This window comes from Falco naumanni, chromosome 4, assembly GCF_017639655.2.
Source record: "Falco naumanni isolate bFalNau1 chromosome 4, bFalNau1.pat, whole genome shotgun sequence".
NCBI lineage: Eukaryota > Metazoa > Chordata > Aves > Falconiformes > Falconidae > Falco > Falco naumanni.
The window spans coordinates 37,188,180-37,207,004 of NC_054057.1; the positions used below are offsets into that span (position 1 = coordinate 37,188,180).

General features: G+C 35.6%; 1 protein-coding gene across 4 annotated transcripts in view; it reads right to left on the reverse strand.

Annotated features, from left to right (window-relative positions):
* Window positions 1-18,825, reverse strand: part of ANKIB1 (ankyrin repeat and IBR domain containing 1) — a 91,741-nt gene that overhangs the window by 20,657 nt on the left and 52,259 nt on the right. For all 4 annotated transcript variants that reach the window (XM_040589094.1, XM_040589095.1, XM_040589092.1 and 1 more), the window contains exons 4-9: window positions 16,022-16,204; window positions 8,560-8,677; window positions 5,890-6,098; window positions 3,566-3,654; window positions 1,669-1,813; window positions 103-269 (exon numbers count right to left, since the gene is read on the reverse strand). In XM_040589094.1, coding sequence (XP_040445028.1) covers window positions 103-269; window positions 1,669-1,813; window positions 3,566-3,654; window positions 5,890-6,098; window positions 8,560-8,677; window positions 16,022-16,204 — 911 coding nt within the window. The remainder of the gene's footprint in view (window positions 1-102; window positions 270-1,668; window positions 1,814-3,565; window positions 3,655-5,889; window positions 6,099-8,559; window positions 8,678-16,021; window positions 16,205-18,825) is intronic.

Consider the following 18,825-nt stretch of genomic DNA (forward strand, 5'->3'; position numbering starts at 1 on the left):
GCAATTTTTGTTGCGTGCTTGGTACTAAGTGGGACTTTTAAATTAATCCTGGAACAGCAGTAACTGAGTTTATGTAGATGTAGGTAAGTTTCTAGTACTAACCAGCAGAAAAGATGTCCTTTTCCACAATCTACAGCAGGGGCTTTTAGCATAGGGAAGCTAAGCGTATCTGATCCTGCTGAATTTGATCCTTGCCTTGTTAGCCTTACTGCTCTTTCACAGCCTGGTATAGGACACCATTTAATAGCAGGATTATTTTCAACAAAGGCCTGGGGGGAAAAAAAGGGAAAAAAGGAAAATGTTTTATCACATAAAATCAGATCTCATCACTGGTATAAACCAACCTGTATTCATAATCTTATTTTGAAGGAACAAAGCCAAAAAACATAAACACAATCTTGTAGCTACTTTGATACACTTTTTAAAATAGTTATAGGGAATAATTCAGTTTCCACCTTAAAGATGTGGTGGTTTTCTTTTTACATAACAACAGTACTCCAGACTTATGCTAAGATACAAATTACTTACATCCCTAACAAAATGTTCAATGTGTGCAAGTCAATTCCTTTGTGATATGGCTTTACTGTAAACCTCTACTATATATGCACTGGCAATCGAACTGACTCTTGCAGTTAAAAAGAATTAAAACCTTACTGAATAAAACAAAAATCCCGTAATATATCCCACCCACAATAAACCTGAAATCAGAAGCAGACTAACTCAGGAATTTATCTCCAATCTTTTTTGGTTAATGTAGCAGGTCTGCTCTTGTAAAACCTGCTTCTAATAAATGAGGAGGAAAACGAACTTTCACTACTTTACTTCAAACCTATGCTGATCACCAGCCACGTGAAATTTGAAGATATAAAAGATTAATCAGATCTGGTCATTTAATTTGAATCTTACTGTGTAAGACTGTTACTGTGTATTAAAAAGAGACTTGTCACACAGAGAAAGCATAGTGCACAAAAAATCATTTCTCTACTCTCCTTTGCCCTACACCACCACTGACAAAGTAGCACATCAGCTCAAAGCCAGGTTCATTATTACACTAATATAGAAGAAAAAAGGTGAATTAGAAGATTGCTTTTAAAAACAAGTTGCAATGATGGAAATAAACACGTGAAAAAAAAAATTAAACAGGAAAACCAAATCAAGGTTTTCCTACTTCTCTTCTGATATATAGCAATCATATAAAACGTTGGATGGAAAAAAATTAAATAATTCACTTGTACTAACAAATTTTTGAAATGGAAACAAGAATACTATTTTTTAATGTAAACAGTCCCTTGATAATAAGAATACTCCAAAAACTCTTTAACAGTTTTAGATAGCCAACATAAACAAGTCCAGCTGATTAAAAGCTTCATATCACCTGTTACAAACATTACTTTGATCAAATCTTGTTATAAATACTGCATTAAGTTACACATTATGGAAGTTCTGCATTTGTGCTTAAGGAGTAAATATAATGTTCTTTCTTTTTCTCACTGGTATATCAAACATTGGTATTATGGCATAAAAGCCAATAATTCAGTGTACATATTAATTTATGGATTTCTGTTTAGAAAGTTACAGACATATTACAGCATATCACATAGAAGTTGTAAGGTTCTTTTTATGAAATGAAATACAGTTCAACAGTACAAGAACAGTTTGATAATTTACCTTGATGTCAAATTGAAGGTATCTTTTGTCCATCTCCTTGGAAACCACACTTTCTATGATGTCTACAGGCACAAGCTGGAAACAATCATATGCTGGGCAAAAAATGTTGTGAGCTTCACCCTCCTGAATTTTCAGATTCAAAAATCTGCCAGAATTTTGTCAGTCAGTATTTGTGAATAAAAAGTAAAAATTAAAAGGCTGCTGAATACTTTATACTAGGTTCACAGATATTCACATTTATCAATTTGTAAACAAACAATAGGAAATATCCCTTTCTGCTTCAAAGGGCTACAGATCTAATGAAGAGCATAATTTAAAAAAACAAAACACAACAAAAAAACCCCCCAACACTGTCATGGTTCAGAAGTGAGCACCATCAGCTATGCTAGCCATTATGTGTTTGTGTTTTTCATCCTTGCCATTTATAAGAGACAGCTCTTCAGTGTTTAATTAAACTGAGCATTACTTCTAACTTAAACCAGAAATGGGACATATAAGTGTAATTAATCTAGGAAATAGTTAACTTGACATACAATTAATTTTTGCAAATATGCTAGTCAAAACAAGTCTCCTCTTGGAAACAAATTTATAAATCGAGACCTTTATAGCCCCTAAGCACCAGAATGCAAGACGGAGCGAGTTCAGGAATCTGCTAAAAGCCAGACTTTAGCTAACAGTGCACAAGGTAGCAGAGTTTAAAATCTGTAGCTTATAAAAAAAGTTTTATATATATGTGTGTGTATATATATTTAAAATCATATAGAGGACAGGCAGCTATTCTAGTCACCTGGGATCCTTCAATAGTTAAGGTAGGGAGATTTTCCAATTCATCCCATCTTAGATTCATTTCTTAGAATAGGAGAACTCAGTCCTGGCTGTACTCTGGTTAACAGAAATGACTGGCTCTGAAAAATGAATCCCACCCTACCGCAAACCACAACCGCAAATGCTTGCTTGACATTGAACTGTACCTCTGAGTGCATGTGCAAATTGCAGTACACATAGTCCAGCACCCAAATTAGAAGCACCATGTCAAGCCAGTGATCCCTTGGTAATTTCTACATTGCTGCATAGCAATTTGCGAGACAACAGAAGCGTGGCTATTAATTTTCTTGCCTTTCTGAAAAGAACTGCCTTCTAAAAGCTCACATTGAAGAGAAAATGCTCTTCCTTAACACAGGAGGAATGGATTCACGTAAATTGGGATGATCTGCAGTACAACTAGCTGTGCTGATATGACACTATAACAAGACACTACAGTGGTACAGCTCAAGTAGTATAATCTCTGAAATGGGGACAAAGAAAAATACAAAAGGCACTGCATACAGACATAATTATTCCTGGGAAGTATGATTAATATTTATACTAGCATAATTATCCATGTCTGAGTTTTTTACTGGCATGACTATTCTGCTTTAAAAAAAAAATTATGTAGTAACAAGAGCATTACACTAACAGAACTTTTAAGCTAAATCTACTCAGTTGTTATCCCTCAACATAAGAAAGCATTTTAATTGCTTTTCTGTCTGGAAATGGATTTATGATGCCTAAGTTTATTGTGCTAAAGTAAGAGATGGAATTAAGCATGTGCTTAATTTAGAAAGTGTAAACCCCAATGCTGCCAACACCACATACATAAAGGGTAGGCTCACCTATTTACACACAGGCTTGAAACATTTGCTTAAGAGTTTTTCTGAATCAGGACCAAAACAAACTTTATATAGAACAGCTGATGGCCATTTTTGAGTGATAACTTAAATATCTGATGGGGTCAAACCACCAACTCTTTGAAACCCAAACAGTACTTTAACATTAGCTGTTTATGGTCTTTGTCCTTTCCTCTTCAAAATGGCAAGTATCAAGGTTTCTCAAAAGATAGAAAAGCACATCTACTCACGCCTCCCAGCATGCTCTGCAGAAGTCATGTCCACAAGGCATATCCACTGGCTCTTCAAACACAGAAATATTACACATACAAATGTCACACTGTAGATGAAAAAAATACTTCTGATTAAGAAATACCCTAAAGCCTTTCATGCTGTTAGCAGGACATGTTACACAAAGGAACCTCAGCAAAAATTTCAAGGAGTGCTCAGTAGGAGGAGAAAAAAATAATCTAATTGTAACCAGAAAGAAAGTTATTTAAGCTATAGAAATAGAAATGGTAAAGATTAGGTATATATATTTCTATGCCTCCCTATTGAAAAAGCGTATTTTGGGGTGCCTTCCATCATGTCCTCCAGCTCAGCGAGTGCTTCATCCTGCAAAGCACTAGGACATTATAGAGTTCTAGCGATAAAAGGGACCTGAATTTTTCATCAGCCTCACAGGCAGTCAGAAATGGAGTTTGGAGATGATGGAAGCTACAGGAAATGTTTAGCATCTCACACTATCAGGTCTAAATCAAGGTGGAGCAATCTGGTTGTACAACAGCCACAAATATTTTAAGCAATAATCTACATACATATGTTTTTTTTAAAATACTTTGAGGCTTTTTATCACAATAAATAATTAAGTTAAGCTACAAATATTCCAACAGATATACCACTGCTGAATTTTATACAACTAGGTACTACCAAAAAAATAAAACACTGAATATTGAGACCAACCCTTATTCTGAAAACATTTAAAGCACAGAGATGAAACTGCTCATTGCTTGTGGTCAGGTGTGAAAATAAACATTCATGTTCTTCAAGGAGTACAAATGGATTTTTCTTTCCAGAGGAACAAAAATTCCATGCAAATTTACTTCAGCTTTCAATACATTAGATATCATACACACATAGCACATTTTCAAAAAGTTAGTCTACAGTACACCACTTTTTAAAAGCACTTGCATCACAGCCAAAACAAAACCAAACAAGTTGGCCTTTAAAGTGCAAAACTTGATGAAGGCATTTATTGTTTCAGTTATTTCAGCTTATTCTTCTGCCAAAGTTAAATATTTTAGAAGTTGACAATACATCAAAAATATTCATTATTAAATTCATACGAGTTTTCAATTTTGTTTAAAATGTAACTTTAAAATCAGGAATTTCATGAAGCTCTGAGTTCAAAGTATCAAGTGCAGGACATTTACCAGAACAGTTTTAGTTACAAGATAGGATGTAAATGCAAAATCTGAAAAGGAGCTTTGTAGCTTGGGGTTTTATTTTATCTATGCTTTTTAGTTTTCTCTTTCCATAAACATTTTGAAAATATGATTTTAATGGCTCTTTAACATTTCTAAATGAACAGGAGTACTAAATGTATAACTCTGGATTTGGATTCAGACACACTAGATCTAGAATTGCAAACCACACCTGCATTCCTGGCTTATGGACAATCAGCGAAAACAAAAAACAAAATGTAAAACTGAAGACTTAATCCTTCATTACATATTTTAATTAGGAAATATTCCCAGACAATATTTAACTACTAATGTAAATAAGTATATGATAACGTTATTCCTTCTATATAGCTTCTTTTTCAGCATTTTACAATTGAAGACATAAAAGACTTCCACGCAGGAATGCAAAATCTTAATTTTAATATGAGATTTAGGGGTGATCCATTTGCAAGACTGTACATAATATTTTAGAAAAATGCTTAGGTAGGTCATGGAGCAGAAGTTTTATAATGCTGCAGCTGCAGATTATTAAAAAGAGAACTCTGTCTTCCAAAAGAACCACACTGATTTTAATGAAAGGCGCTTTCATATTTAAAATTTGCAATAGCCTTGTAAACTGCTTGAAGCGGCCCACACATAGTAAAAGTAATTATAAGCTTACAGTACACTAGTGGGCTGACATTTCAAAATGCAGACAAAGAGAATTTTGTTTTCTAAAGAAAAAATTTTCCAAAGGCAGGGTTCACAGCATTAAGTACATTCAGGGAAATGGATACAGTGGAAGTGAACATCTTGGTAAGTATGAGATTAGAAGCAAAAAGAGCCAAATGCGCTGATGTGACCATAGCTGGCTAAAATTCTACTTTTGTGAGTGACAGCCAAGGTGTGAACAGAGTGCTTTCCATTAAGCAGGTGCTCAATTGTGTTATCATATTGAACATTTAAGGTGTCAACTTCTCTGTTCACCACTTTTAGGAAGAGAAACACTTTGCAGCTTTACAAATGTATTTTCAGAATGAGATGGTAACACAGCTTTCCTGTCCACATAGGTGTGCTATGTTTAGAAATAAGCTCTTTTGCCCTGCTAGTTTCAGATCTATTTATAAACTTACCACAGCTGTCTCAATGTCTCCTGGCGAGGGGCTGATTTCATCGGGGGAAGTTACAGAAGAGCGAGTGGTGCGTGGGGTTCGTGGAGAAGGGAGCGTATCCCATGCGTTGTATCCACTTGGAGGTGGAGTTGGCATCTGAACCCCTGAACGTTGGCAGCAGTTCTCCGGATTGGACATCCATGCTTCAAGTAACTTCTCCCTGTCCCAGTCTTCAATAAATATATAGACACAGGAAATTATGCAGGTGACAATGTTAAAAATATATTTTGTAACTACACCCTCAAAAGAATATATAAACCCTCAGCTAGAAAATTCAGAAATAAATTATATTTATCACGGGTTAGTTTAGTTTAACATGTGTAAAGATATGCACTCCGAACATATTTACACTTAAAGAATTATAAATTGTATCTGCATTTTTCAAATTACCCTAGGCTTATAATCTTTCAGAGGGGAGGTGACTGATGCTAAGATACAGGTAAAATTTGCTAGAAGTTTTCTTGAGCTCCTTTGTTGGCACTCTATCTTTAAAACCAGCCAGGGTTAAGACATGCTACTAAATAGATTCCACTGTGTTTCTTTACTAACTTCGGATTTTTAGTAAAATATGAGGCAGTTATATTTGCTGAATTGCCTCTCTTATCCCGAAATCAATTGCTGATTATGAACTAGAAGAGAAATAGGAACAATATTGAAAAACACTTGTAGAAGAAGTGACGTTATTAATTTTCATGGCTGCTATAATAACGTTTCTTTATCTTGGCTCTAACTACATATTTCTGCCTCTTTATTAAAAAAAAAAAAACACAAAACCAGAAACCCAAAAAACCCTACCAAAAAAACACTCAACACTTGCAGCCTGTGTCAGTAAATTGACACAATTGTATGATAAAAGAAAGCGTCTTGGATATTACATGTCTGTAAACTATTAAAAATAATACACAAGAATGATCTTTCCAAGAATTTAAAACATGCTTTTCATATATTAAGCACGAATTAAGTTGAGATTTCACATTATTCTTTTATGAATTTCAAGATTAAATGCAAAAACATTACAATTTGGCATTTGATGTTTCCCCAGTTGTCTAAGGCTTTGTAAGTAGCTCAGTAATTCCCCCTTACCAGGCTGAACCAATGCCTTCACTTCAAATAAAATAGTTTGAATAATTTCTAGTGTATGACTACAGCTACAGGCAAAACAGTTGACTTTCTCATGACTTGTAAATCGTCTGTGCTTCTTTCTCCGCACTGGCCAATTGCATTAAGTAACTGCTATATCACTAGGGCAACATCAGTAGAATGACCTTTCCAACACAGACCGATTTCTTCTCAACTTTGAATCCCTGCTTGCTAGATGCTGGCAGACATTTCTCCACAGTTTACATCAACCTCATTGCTTTTGGACTTATTATGGGCTGTGCTGTGAGTTTGAATGCTATTGCCATATTTTTCTTACTCAAAATGTCTGCACAGGTTACAGAATCTGCCTACCCACTTAGTCAAATATTTAGTAATATTTAGCCTTAATGAGAGTAGTCTGAGCATCCAAAATAGCATTCAAATGTTGCACATATTATAAATACATTATAAGTATTAAACACATAATCAATGTTAAAAAGCCATAAATGCAAAGATATGCCTTAAGTATCATCAGACTGGAAGAACTTCATGTTGACTTAATTAAATGTTAAAAGGGATACAAATACCTACTATTGAAAATAATGTAAGAGATGAGTTTCAGGTAGCATACCACCTCATGAAAGTCTGCCAAATTTTGTGGGTTTAAAACGATGTTTTCCTATTTCACTTTTCCCTTTCATTTTCACAAGGAGCACACAAGAAACAGGGTATGGAAGCTTAATCCAGCATTATGGCGATGAGCATGCAAACCATTAACTGCCCGAGTAGTTCCTTTGGCGTACAGCAACAATGCAGATGCTTCAGTAAGCATACGTTTTGAATCACTGAATCAAAACTTAAAGCCTCCGCTGAGTTTCAAAGATACTTTTGTCTGGAGTGAACATACTGAATTCAGTATATCCTCATTCTGACAACCCCAGTTTACATTACACGACAAGAACATAGACTGAATTCAGTGAAATTACACTAGTTACAGATACAAACATGGAAAAGTATACTCTATTAAAAGAGTAACTATAAAAAACCTTTCAAAGGCCATACGCGTTTATGCTTTAAACTCCAAGGCAATTTCCAACCATCTATTACAATGGTCAGACTGCTTTTATTGCAACAAAAAATTAAACAAATAAAAAATGCTGATCCAGTTTTATACACAAATACATAGTGGCAGAAAACCAATGGTCTGACAAAAATAGATACAATGAAATTGACTTTTTTGACAAATAAAACCATGGAAGTTCTACTTCTGTGCCTCTCACTAACGTAGGAAAGCTCTGTTTCTCCACACTGCTTCAATTAAAATCTCTTCCATTGTAATTCCTAGTTTGTATCTCTTTCCTATTGGCTTCCCTGACTGCCTCAATGCTTTCTGACACACCGCAGCTGTACTTTCCGAAGTACTTGGGTGAACTGTTTCCTGGTATTTGATGAACTGTTACCTCTTTTACTTGGAAATAAAAAGTAAACATACAACCGCAACTGTGATTTTGCTGAAAATACATTTCTTTAGTCTTCAAGGTTTTGGATTACCATGTGCTCGAAGTAGAGCTTCTGCAGTAAAGAGCGGGGCTTGGAGCATGTCAGCAGATTCCACGATCAGCATATCCTTAAGCCTTCGCAGGTCCTGAAGTCTTAGCCCCTCATACGGCTTTGAAAAGAAGAGAGACAATTTATGTTTAGCAGTATTTTCCAGTTAGCCTCTAATGCCATATTAAAATGAAAGCATTCAAAGCACCGTTAACTGATTATCATCTCAACTGGGAGGTAGTATGTGACAAAATGTATTCACTGTGCAGACCAATGACCATGCAAAGCTATATGGAAAAACAGTAACTGTGCAGTATTTACAGTATGATCTTTGTACATTTCAAAATCTAAAAGACAGTATCTCTAGGGTTCTCCACTAAAATTGAAGGCCATGTTCAAATGATGAACTATCCTAACTGACTCCCTCTCTCAAAAAAAGCTAGATTTCCACAGAATCCAGCTGAATTTTGAAGTGATTAAACCTCAGATGTTGTGGCATGGCAAGAGAACGCCTGACTAGATTTGAACTAAGGATTTCAGAGGAAAGCAAGAGAGGTTAATATGCGTTGCATGCATTCTCTGACACTAACTTTATACGTGAATTGAGACCCATTAACTTTGCATTGATTTGGGGGAGGACACATCGAGATGTTAGATATTAAGAATGGGTATGTTTGTGAACAGTATCAGGTACCGGTCTTTTAAGGCAATATCTACCCTCACAGAAGTGAAGTCAGTCATGAACAGGATAGATGAGACATGCATTAGAGGTTCACAGACACACAGAATGGTTGAGGATGGAAGGGACCTGCAGATGTCATTTGGTCCAACCCTCCCACTCAAGCAGGGTCACCTAGAGCCAGCTGCCCAGGACCGTGTCCAGACAGCTTCTAAATATTTCTAAGGCTGAAGATTCACTGTACATGAAGATGCCAAAACTCTTTTTGAGACGCAATGGCTGACCAATAGCCCTACACAGTCAGAGCTGATCATCCAGGTGCCGTCCTGGTCTGGAGCTCCATCCCCTTATTATAGTGTAAAAAAAAAGGCTGAATTAGAAAGACAAAAAGGCAGTATTTTCACAATTCTGAATTAGCTCCAACCAAGGTACTACAGATGCCTACACGTTTTGCACACTCCTTTTTTAAAACTAAGAAAGGAAGAACATGACAGTAAATAATGTATTTGTTAGGGCAAATAATATATTTGTTATTTGCATCTGGAAAATGCCCAACAGGTAGAAAGAGAAAAACAAGTGACAGGATACATGCAGTGAATGGATACAGAAAGCGTATGTAAAAAACTTACTCTCACATGCACTGGTTTTATTTATATAAAGGATAGCCAACAAAAGAATTAAAGTATTTGACATAAAACTGCTATGTGCTCAGAACTTATTAGTAACGTGGCCACCAAATGGCAATTGTCTTCACCAATTTGGAGAAGAAAGGACACAGAGCAACAGTAACAGAAAACCACAGTTAAGATTACGCATCATTATTATCTCCTATCTATATTTTTATTTTATGTAGAGCATAGTCCAGGACTCCCCAGTGCTAGGTGATATGCACACACATGCATGCATACATACACACATGCAAAGCAATAGACTGGTTCTGTCCTAAGAAGTTTACAATATAAGTAAAAGTCTACTGTGCATAATCGTTTGAGGATAACAGGCAGAAGAGATGGGGGAGAATGGATACCCTAGGCTCCTAAATGATTTTGTTCTTTTGAGACACTCTAAAAACATATCAATACTTCCTACATTCCAGGTATTATAATAAACTCTGTAAAATGCATCTAAAAGCTTAAACTGAGTCCTACAAGGGCTTCCTCTGTTAGCTAGTCAGTAAAATAAATAGGAACTTCTTGGTATTAGAAACTTTGTGATCGGCAAGAGTAATGGTGCCACAGCCCTGTACTGGGTCTTTGTTCTTTTCGAGAAAGCAAGAGGAGCAGAAGAGAAACGGACTTTTGAGTGTCCTGACCTTTACTTTGATTGCCCAAGTTCAGGGAGTTTCTCTATGTCCTTGCATTGTTGATCATGCATGACTCAGTAAAGGACAATCCGAACATTAATGGCTTGCACTGAAATAAATCTGGGCCGCTTGATTCATAGCATACTGGAATCTGAGTGACCTACTTAATTTCTTACAAAAAAGATCATTTATAAAAACATGTCACAGAGACAGGGATACAAACAGCTGGGTGCCTGAATGATTATAATTGTGCAAATATACTGCAAAAAAATGGAAGCAAATATTAAATCATCTTGACTGAATCTGAACTGCATTTTGAATTAGAATTGTAAAACAAGTAGCTTTCTCAGCACAACAGTACTCAATTCTTGAAGACCACATATATCATAAGAAGAAATGTCTTTTCTGTTAAACCTGCAACATATATGCATATTTAGGAACTAGGATCTTATCCTGAAATGCAGATATGCTCAAAATTATATTTAACTGATCAGGTCTAGGTCAACCACTGGCAAGTATCTCCCTTGAGTAACAGACTATTATATTATGTCAGCTGGAGCATTCCAGACAACCCAGAAGGGGTTTTTGGATGCTGCAGTTTTTAAGAATCCTAATTACATCTTTTTAAGCAATGAGGGAAGTACTTCTTAAGAATTTGTTGAAACTTCAGACTTTTATTTTGTAAAATAATATATGAGCCCACAGAAGAAGCTGAAAGGAAGGGAATTCTAGGCTGGCATCATTAAGCAGCTCAATCTGGAAATTCCAGAGTGAAGGCTTTATACAACAAGCAGCTTTAAAAATGTTAGTGTGTACAATACAGTCTTGCAGAGACACAGTCTTTTGCTATAAGGATGTATATCCTTAATAAAAACATACCTCTGCGGTATTACAACTGCTTCAAACATTGATGACTATATCTGCGCTGTCATATACTGTAAAGGATTTTGGTTACAGCTTATCATGCTCAGAGACCTCCTTTAATACTCATTTATGGAGGAACTCTTTATATTTGCTGTAAAAAAGGCATTGCTCAGTATTAGCATCATGTAACTATATAATGATTTTGGAATATACTACTTGAGTTACTACTGTAACACACTGGTGAGCTTCTCACTACAGATTTCAACACTTTTGTATTCTCAAAAGCCCCTCCTTTTAGCTATTTTCTTCTCAAGTTTTTACCACTAATATTTAGATATCATAAATTATATAGGTTTTTTTTCTCCTGAAAGCACTTTTAATATATAAGCTGATTATTTTAAAGTTCATTTCAAATTATTATTATTTGCTTCACTTTTAAAATATCATTAAAATAGACAAGGGCAAAGTAACTTTCCTACAGTGATGACTATATAATTAAATGGTGTCAAATCAACTCATTTATGGGTGGATGGAGTTCTATAGTTAACAGAGTCATATTAAAAAAAATTATTTATACTCCATGTAATTCATTCAAGTATATACACTATATGTATATAAATGTGTACATATCTTAACTACCTGTTGTCCCCTTCTCTCCTTTCACTTAATAAACCATTCTCTATCTGCAAAGATAAAGTAAATTTTGATCAATTTAGATAACTCTTTATATTTATATTTGTATAATATATATATTTATATGACATCAGTTCTGGAACAGAAGAAAACCATTCCAACTGGTATACACTCACTAAGTCTGTGATACATTGACTAGCAGTGTATTTCTACAGTATGCCATGATCTGTATGTAAAATTAACTAAGAAGTTATATACATTGCTATTGCACAATACATTTCACTGAGTATGATTGAGAGCCAAAACTGTTCTGGATGATCTGCTCTGAAGTGCTGCTCATTCCCAGATGTTTCTTATGTAAGTTTAAAACATTGCATGATGTGACTGAAATGAAGGTGCCTGTTATCTTCCAGGAATACATCACCAAGACAAATATGCTCCCCTGCTAGAATAAACATCAAATTAAAAGACTGTACAAATAAAGAAACTGCAAAATCTATAACAGCCATTTAAAAAACAAGCAGTTACGGTCATATTATTTAGTGTAACTTCAATTAGATTTAAAAGAAAAATATAAACTTTGATTTTATAGAACAGATTTTCATTTTTTTAGATTGTTCATCAACAAAAGAAAAAAAATCAAGACAAAGAAGGTCATCCAATATATTCCCCTGGCTTGTTTTCTAATACCCTTTCTACTGCCCACACAACATAGAAGAATCTTTTGCTACAACTGTGTTAAAAGTCACACTTTATACTCCATTCTTAGAATATTTACCATTTCCATTCTATATAGGGTAATGCAGACTATGTATGTGTTGGCACATGGTTTCCTTCCAAACTGTATTTTGTGGAAACACACTTAACACATGTTTCTGTTTCAAATCTATTTGGGCCAGTTTTCTGTCCGTTATTAACTGCCGTCTCTAATTTGATCACTAAAATGTACTAAAACTAAAGTAAAATAGAAATGTTGCTTTAATGAGGTTTTAAAAGGTTGGGTAACAGTATGACAGAAATGGACTTTATTCAGAAACCCCTTTCAGAGTAAACTGAACTGCTGGAAGATGGACAGGTCTCTGCTGTTGGGTCTACTCAGCAATGTGTATTTCTTGACAGCTTGAGAGCCTCTGTAATCAAAGAAAGGTATGTGTGCAAGTTATTTTTTTCACTATTACTAGTGTTTTGATTCTAAACATGAGCAGTAACGTAACTACTTGGTGAATTTCAATGTGATGAACACCACCAACTGGTTCTCAACATCAGAAACAAAGCTCTGTTATTACTCTGAATATGCATGCTTAATTCAATGACGCTGCATAGAGCACTAAAAACTCTTTTGCTCTGTATGAAAAAGAGGATTATTTTCTGCTGTAAACATGGTAGGTCTGGAAGGGGAGGTATTGGGTACTATGAGTCCAGACAGTACTGTGCATGTCATAAACACCAGAGTTAAGCCCATTTGGTTGTTTTGCTTGGGAAGAAATCTCATTCATGGTTTTCAAATGTTTCATCTTTTCCTCTAACCTTCATTCAAGAGATGAAATTACTTTGAATTGGTGTTCCAAAGTTTTTTAATTCTTCATGAATTACTTTTTTTTACTTTGGAAGGATGTTGAAGGGCATCACTGAACAATTACAATCTAAACGCTATGTTAAACAAGCATTTTGCACACTCACGCCCCTCGGTGTTTAATATTTTTAAAAATGAAATTGAGAGAAAAAAAATGTAGAAGACCATCTTTGAGGGGCAATTTTGGTGAAGGGTATGTGTTCTGGGGAAGGCTGTTGGATCACCTCTTGTGCCCCATTAAGCCAACAGCTGGAGGGACCACCATAGCCAGTGGTAAGCACAGCTTTCACTGCCCATCCCAGACATCTGCCCACAGACCTTGAGGATGAGAACATGCAGTCATCTGGATTGCAGTTCAGTGCTAGTCTTTCTAAGGCCGGGGTTTTTTCAGGTGGTTTTGGCTACACTGAGGGCTAAGATTGAAAAACAAACTTTTCCTGGCTACGTGCTCTTGGCATCTCTCTTGTGCTAGCACTTGTGCTGTTACAGTTACACAAGAAGTTAAGAGAACTTACCCCACTGAAAAGTCACAAAGAGAGGGGGGTGTGGGGAAGAACCGAGCACATGAAGGCAGAACTGCTCTATGCAAGTGAAGCCCCAAGACCACCAATTTGTGTGCCAAATTCCAGGCTGACATTTTTTGGCTTGTGAATCTTTGGAACATGCGGGAAAGCTGCCCTGGTATGTCAGATGGATCTAGGTTGGCAGGCCTGCCTGCATTTCAGTTCTCATGCTCCACAACTTCGCAAAAAACAAGTCAAATAAGGAACAGAACCGTATCTTTTTAACAGTCGCAGTGAAGTGACCCCAAATTAACACAATTACCTTTTACTCAAGTCTTTTGTAACTACGAAGCCTTTAAACTGATTTTGCTCTGAGCATCTACCTTAAACAGTCGTAAGAGATTATTTTCTCTTGCTGAAAGGCCCGTTCAAGTGGTTCTTGGTTTCCCCACCCTTATTTGTAAGTTCACTATTCTCTTGGCTGTGCTGGTGCATATGCCAGCAAACCCATGGTATAATATAATGACAAAAATTATCCAGCTTAAATAAAACAATTAAATATTACCACTCTTTTAAAACTTTTTCTTCTTTTAAGCCAAATCATTGCTATGAACCAGCATCAAAATAGTTCTACTTGTACAACCAAAGGAGCAGTAAACTGCAACTGTGGCAGGAAACTGCAGCAGTCTTTTAAAGTGGTTTTGCCAACAGAGAAAATAGAATTTCAAACTATACTTTTACAACAATTTGGGTGTCTCAATCTGGGAATATTCAGAAAACCTAAAATCAGTTAATTACATTTGGTATTTCAATGTACTATTGAAGTATATTAAACCTCATCTCAAAATCCTTCATTTAGCAATAAACAATTTAATTAAGCTTGCTTTTATTTGCGTTTACTCAAGAAAATTGGTCAGAAAATTAACTGACCAGTACAAAGACTTTCAAATAAATGTGACCATGAGCGGTATTTTTCAGGGAAACAGATGATGTGATCTAAGGCTACTCATATAAAAATCTGAATTAATTTTCTTCTGAATGTCATTAGGTCATAAGTGGGCAAAGCTAGTGAAAGGCAAGGCCATGCTACTTTTGAAGGGAACAGCCATACAGAAATCCATTGTCCTTTAACTTACACAGAGTGACTTCGTAGTATTTACTGATTCATATAATTTAATCTATGTATTCGTATTTAAATTTTAGTTAATTAAAATCTGATAATGGATGGGGAAGGGTGCTTCTGCTCAGAATCATTTTGGTCAAACTATCCTTATCAAATCACAGTCTTTATCAGGCATATAGTGTCTCTTACAAAAATTTACTTCAGAATAACAACACCTGTTAGTACCTGTTTTTCATACAAGTTTTGGTATGCAATGGTTTTATAACATGATGCCTGAAGCAAGAAAGTAAATGCACTGTTTTGAAATCCTGCACTACTCGTTTTTTGGTGATATTCAACCCAGTCAGTCTGGGAGGATTCACCAGAACATTTTCCCTGTTGTATCCCACAGATCTTCACCTTTTTAGAATTTCTCCTGCTCTCATTCTTAGACAAAAAGGCACTTGAAGAAATAAAAATATGTAAGAAATGTTTGTTTTAGAGAAACTGTTTCCCAGCTTACTGGTCTCACTGTATTTCCTCCAGACTCAGAGCCTGCAACACTTTCAAGACATTCCATGTAATTAAATGTATGAATAAACCCTCTCTCTAGTTTTGACAATATATGTGTTACGTTCCCCAAGCTTAACTTGAAAGCTATAAAGAGCTGTGTTAAAACCAAATGGATTACAAATACACAGTACCAAGTACAGTACCTACCAAAATACTTTGCATAATAATTTTGTCATAATGTAATGGCTACAAATATAAATGTGTAAAATACCCCAAAATTAAAGTATCCTCTGACCTCTTTTTTGTCTAAAGCAGCATATTCAGCTTCAATGCTTTCAGCTTCGGGATCACGTGAAAATACCATTCGAGATTCCAGGTTAAGAGCCAGCTCTTTGTGGTGCTGTTTCTCTGCGCAGTCACATGGGGTATCTTTATTTTCATTTTCTGCAAACAAATCTCCACCATGTTTTACTAGAAGCTGAAAAGTAAACCAGCAAAATAAACAGTTATTAATTACCAACTCTAAAAATACCCTGAAGATTGTCAGTTAAGAGCAGCACAAAAAAACGTGAACAAGGAAAACAGAAAGAAGAGAGAAATATAATAGCAATGGTCTTCTGGAAGCAAAGATACGCTATTGTTATTAAATAAATTACTGGTTGCTTTCAAACATGATTATACCTGTACCTACCATAACTCCACAGAACCCCAAAATCTCAGAAATATGTTACAAGGCAACACTGTCCAATGTCTCTATTAGGTTTCAAAGATTAAAGTTCTGCTCTACTGCTACAGTCAATACTCCATAGAAAATAAGGGGCCTGAAGTCCTCAAGCATCTGGCAAGATGCAGCTAAAAGCACCTTTAAATATTCTTTATATATGGGTATAACTCCACCATTATTATCAGCACTGGTATACTGGTGGTGACAGAAAATGAGAGAATCCTTGAGTAGGAAGGATGATGGGGTACCAATTCACAGATTGCACACAATACTACTGGTAGCTCTACTTTATTATTGAGAACATGAGAAAAGTGAAATGAAATAATACTAACTCTAAAAATCCTAATACAGTCTAGTACTGTGCCATTTCACCAATGTTGTCTCTTGCCAATAAACACCCAGACACACAGTCTCTAGCTAATAAACACTAACTGTGCTGCTCTTACTACCTTGCCAACCTTGTCTCTGCTACAAACTAGTCTGATACACGCAAGGACAACATACGACAGATTTTAAAGGCCAACAGTGGACCATTTTGCTGATTTACCATGACATCTTTGTAGCACATGCTAAACTTCTAATGATGGTGCACCCAGTACAATTATTCACTACTAAAATGATTCATCTTATTTCTAAACAAAACTAAAATCTATAAACATTATCTCGCCTTCAGATCACGATGGCTGTAACACTGTTGTGTATCTTCAGCCAGGATATTCCGAAACTCAGCTTCTAATTTTTATGCTTCTGAAAAAAAAAAAATTTCCCCCAAATGATCTGTTGTCCACATAAAACTTTCAGATCATAATCAGTCACTTCTTACTTTTCTTTTCAGCCGACTGTATTTCCTTCATCTGTCACTTTAAAATACAGAATGTATTTTACATACCTAGATTCTTTGGAAACTTTTCCCATATTCTCCAAAACAAAAAGAAATGCAAACCTCAAAAACCCACAAGCCAGTATAATAACAAGATTTAGTTAAGAAGATATTAAGTGTCATTAAGTATGACACCGTATTTTATTTCCATAGCAGAGTACCAGGCAGAAATAAAGATAATACTAGGATAATTATCAAGATACCCAGCCTGCAGTTATCTTGTTCTGTCTCAACTTCTTAACATTGCCAAAACTTTGCCGAGTTTCACATTCTGTCTGTATATTTTAAACTCTTAACAGAAATTTAACTGAGGCAACTAAGATACCTTCTGAGGAAGAAAAATATTAAATATACTTGAAGGAACACTCCATAGACCTATGCAGCTCAAAATCTAATCCACAAGTTGAGGAATACGCAAATCAACCAGCTTTTAATAATGATGCCATATTTCTCTGGCAGCACTGTTAAAAAGGCTTGTGTCTCTTAAGTAATTAAAAGGAGATGGATAATCTAAATAATCACCTTAATAATTTAATTGCAAAAATGCCATTTAATATTCCAAATATGCTGTGATAGAGCGGAATATAGTTGCATAAAATCAAACCTATTCAGCATGAAAGGTAAGTCTTTTTTTCTATTCAGCACTTTCAGGTAAGCACATTAACTTTGCCCAAACTACCTTTAGCAATGGATTCCATACAGCTGTTCTGCTCAGAGGAGAAATTTAACACATGTGAATGGAGTAGTATCAAGACTGCACATTAACTATCAACTCTGAACAAACCAACTAGTAGCTGGTTCACCCACAAGGGGCTATGTTTGGTTTTTCCTTTCCTTATGTGGGTGTAGTAGGGAAAGGGGAAGATACAATCTTGAGGTTTTCCTAAAAAGTTATGGAAAAATAAGGAGATGATTAAAGAGGACTGCTGCTCTGAAATGAGAGCAACCACCACAAACTGCCAAAAGGTGCTCCTGGAGTTCTAAGTAACCCTCAGTTTACTGGAGAGAGGGAAGACAACTTGACAATTAGGCAATTGTGGGGTTTATCTCTTTTTGTTTTGTTAAGATTTTTAATCCTCAAATACTTCCAGGAACAAAAAGATCACTGTTAAATTCCTTCACCAAGCTGTTTCAGGCTTTTCATAATGTAGTGTTCCTGTTCATAATCCTGTCCCTGTTGAAGGAGTTAGGACTACAGACTATACTGGAGGACTTAAGATGTCTTAGAGACTAATCTTAGGATCCAAGGCCTTCTACCCTATGGTAGGGCACATAATGAAGTTTGAACTTGGGGATGTACTCTATGTTTCTAATGTAGAAACCGTGATTAGTTAAGACTACACAACTGCGTCCAAACTCTGGCAAATAGCAATCCATGTGGATCAGACTGTAAATTCTTCTTCAAAGACACACTGAAGGCAAATTAGAGTCAGGAATGGTTTAGTCAATTGAGCAGTATGTATTGTCATGATAACATAAGCCAGTTTATATAATT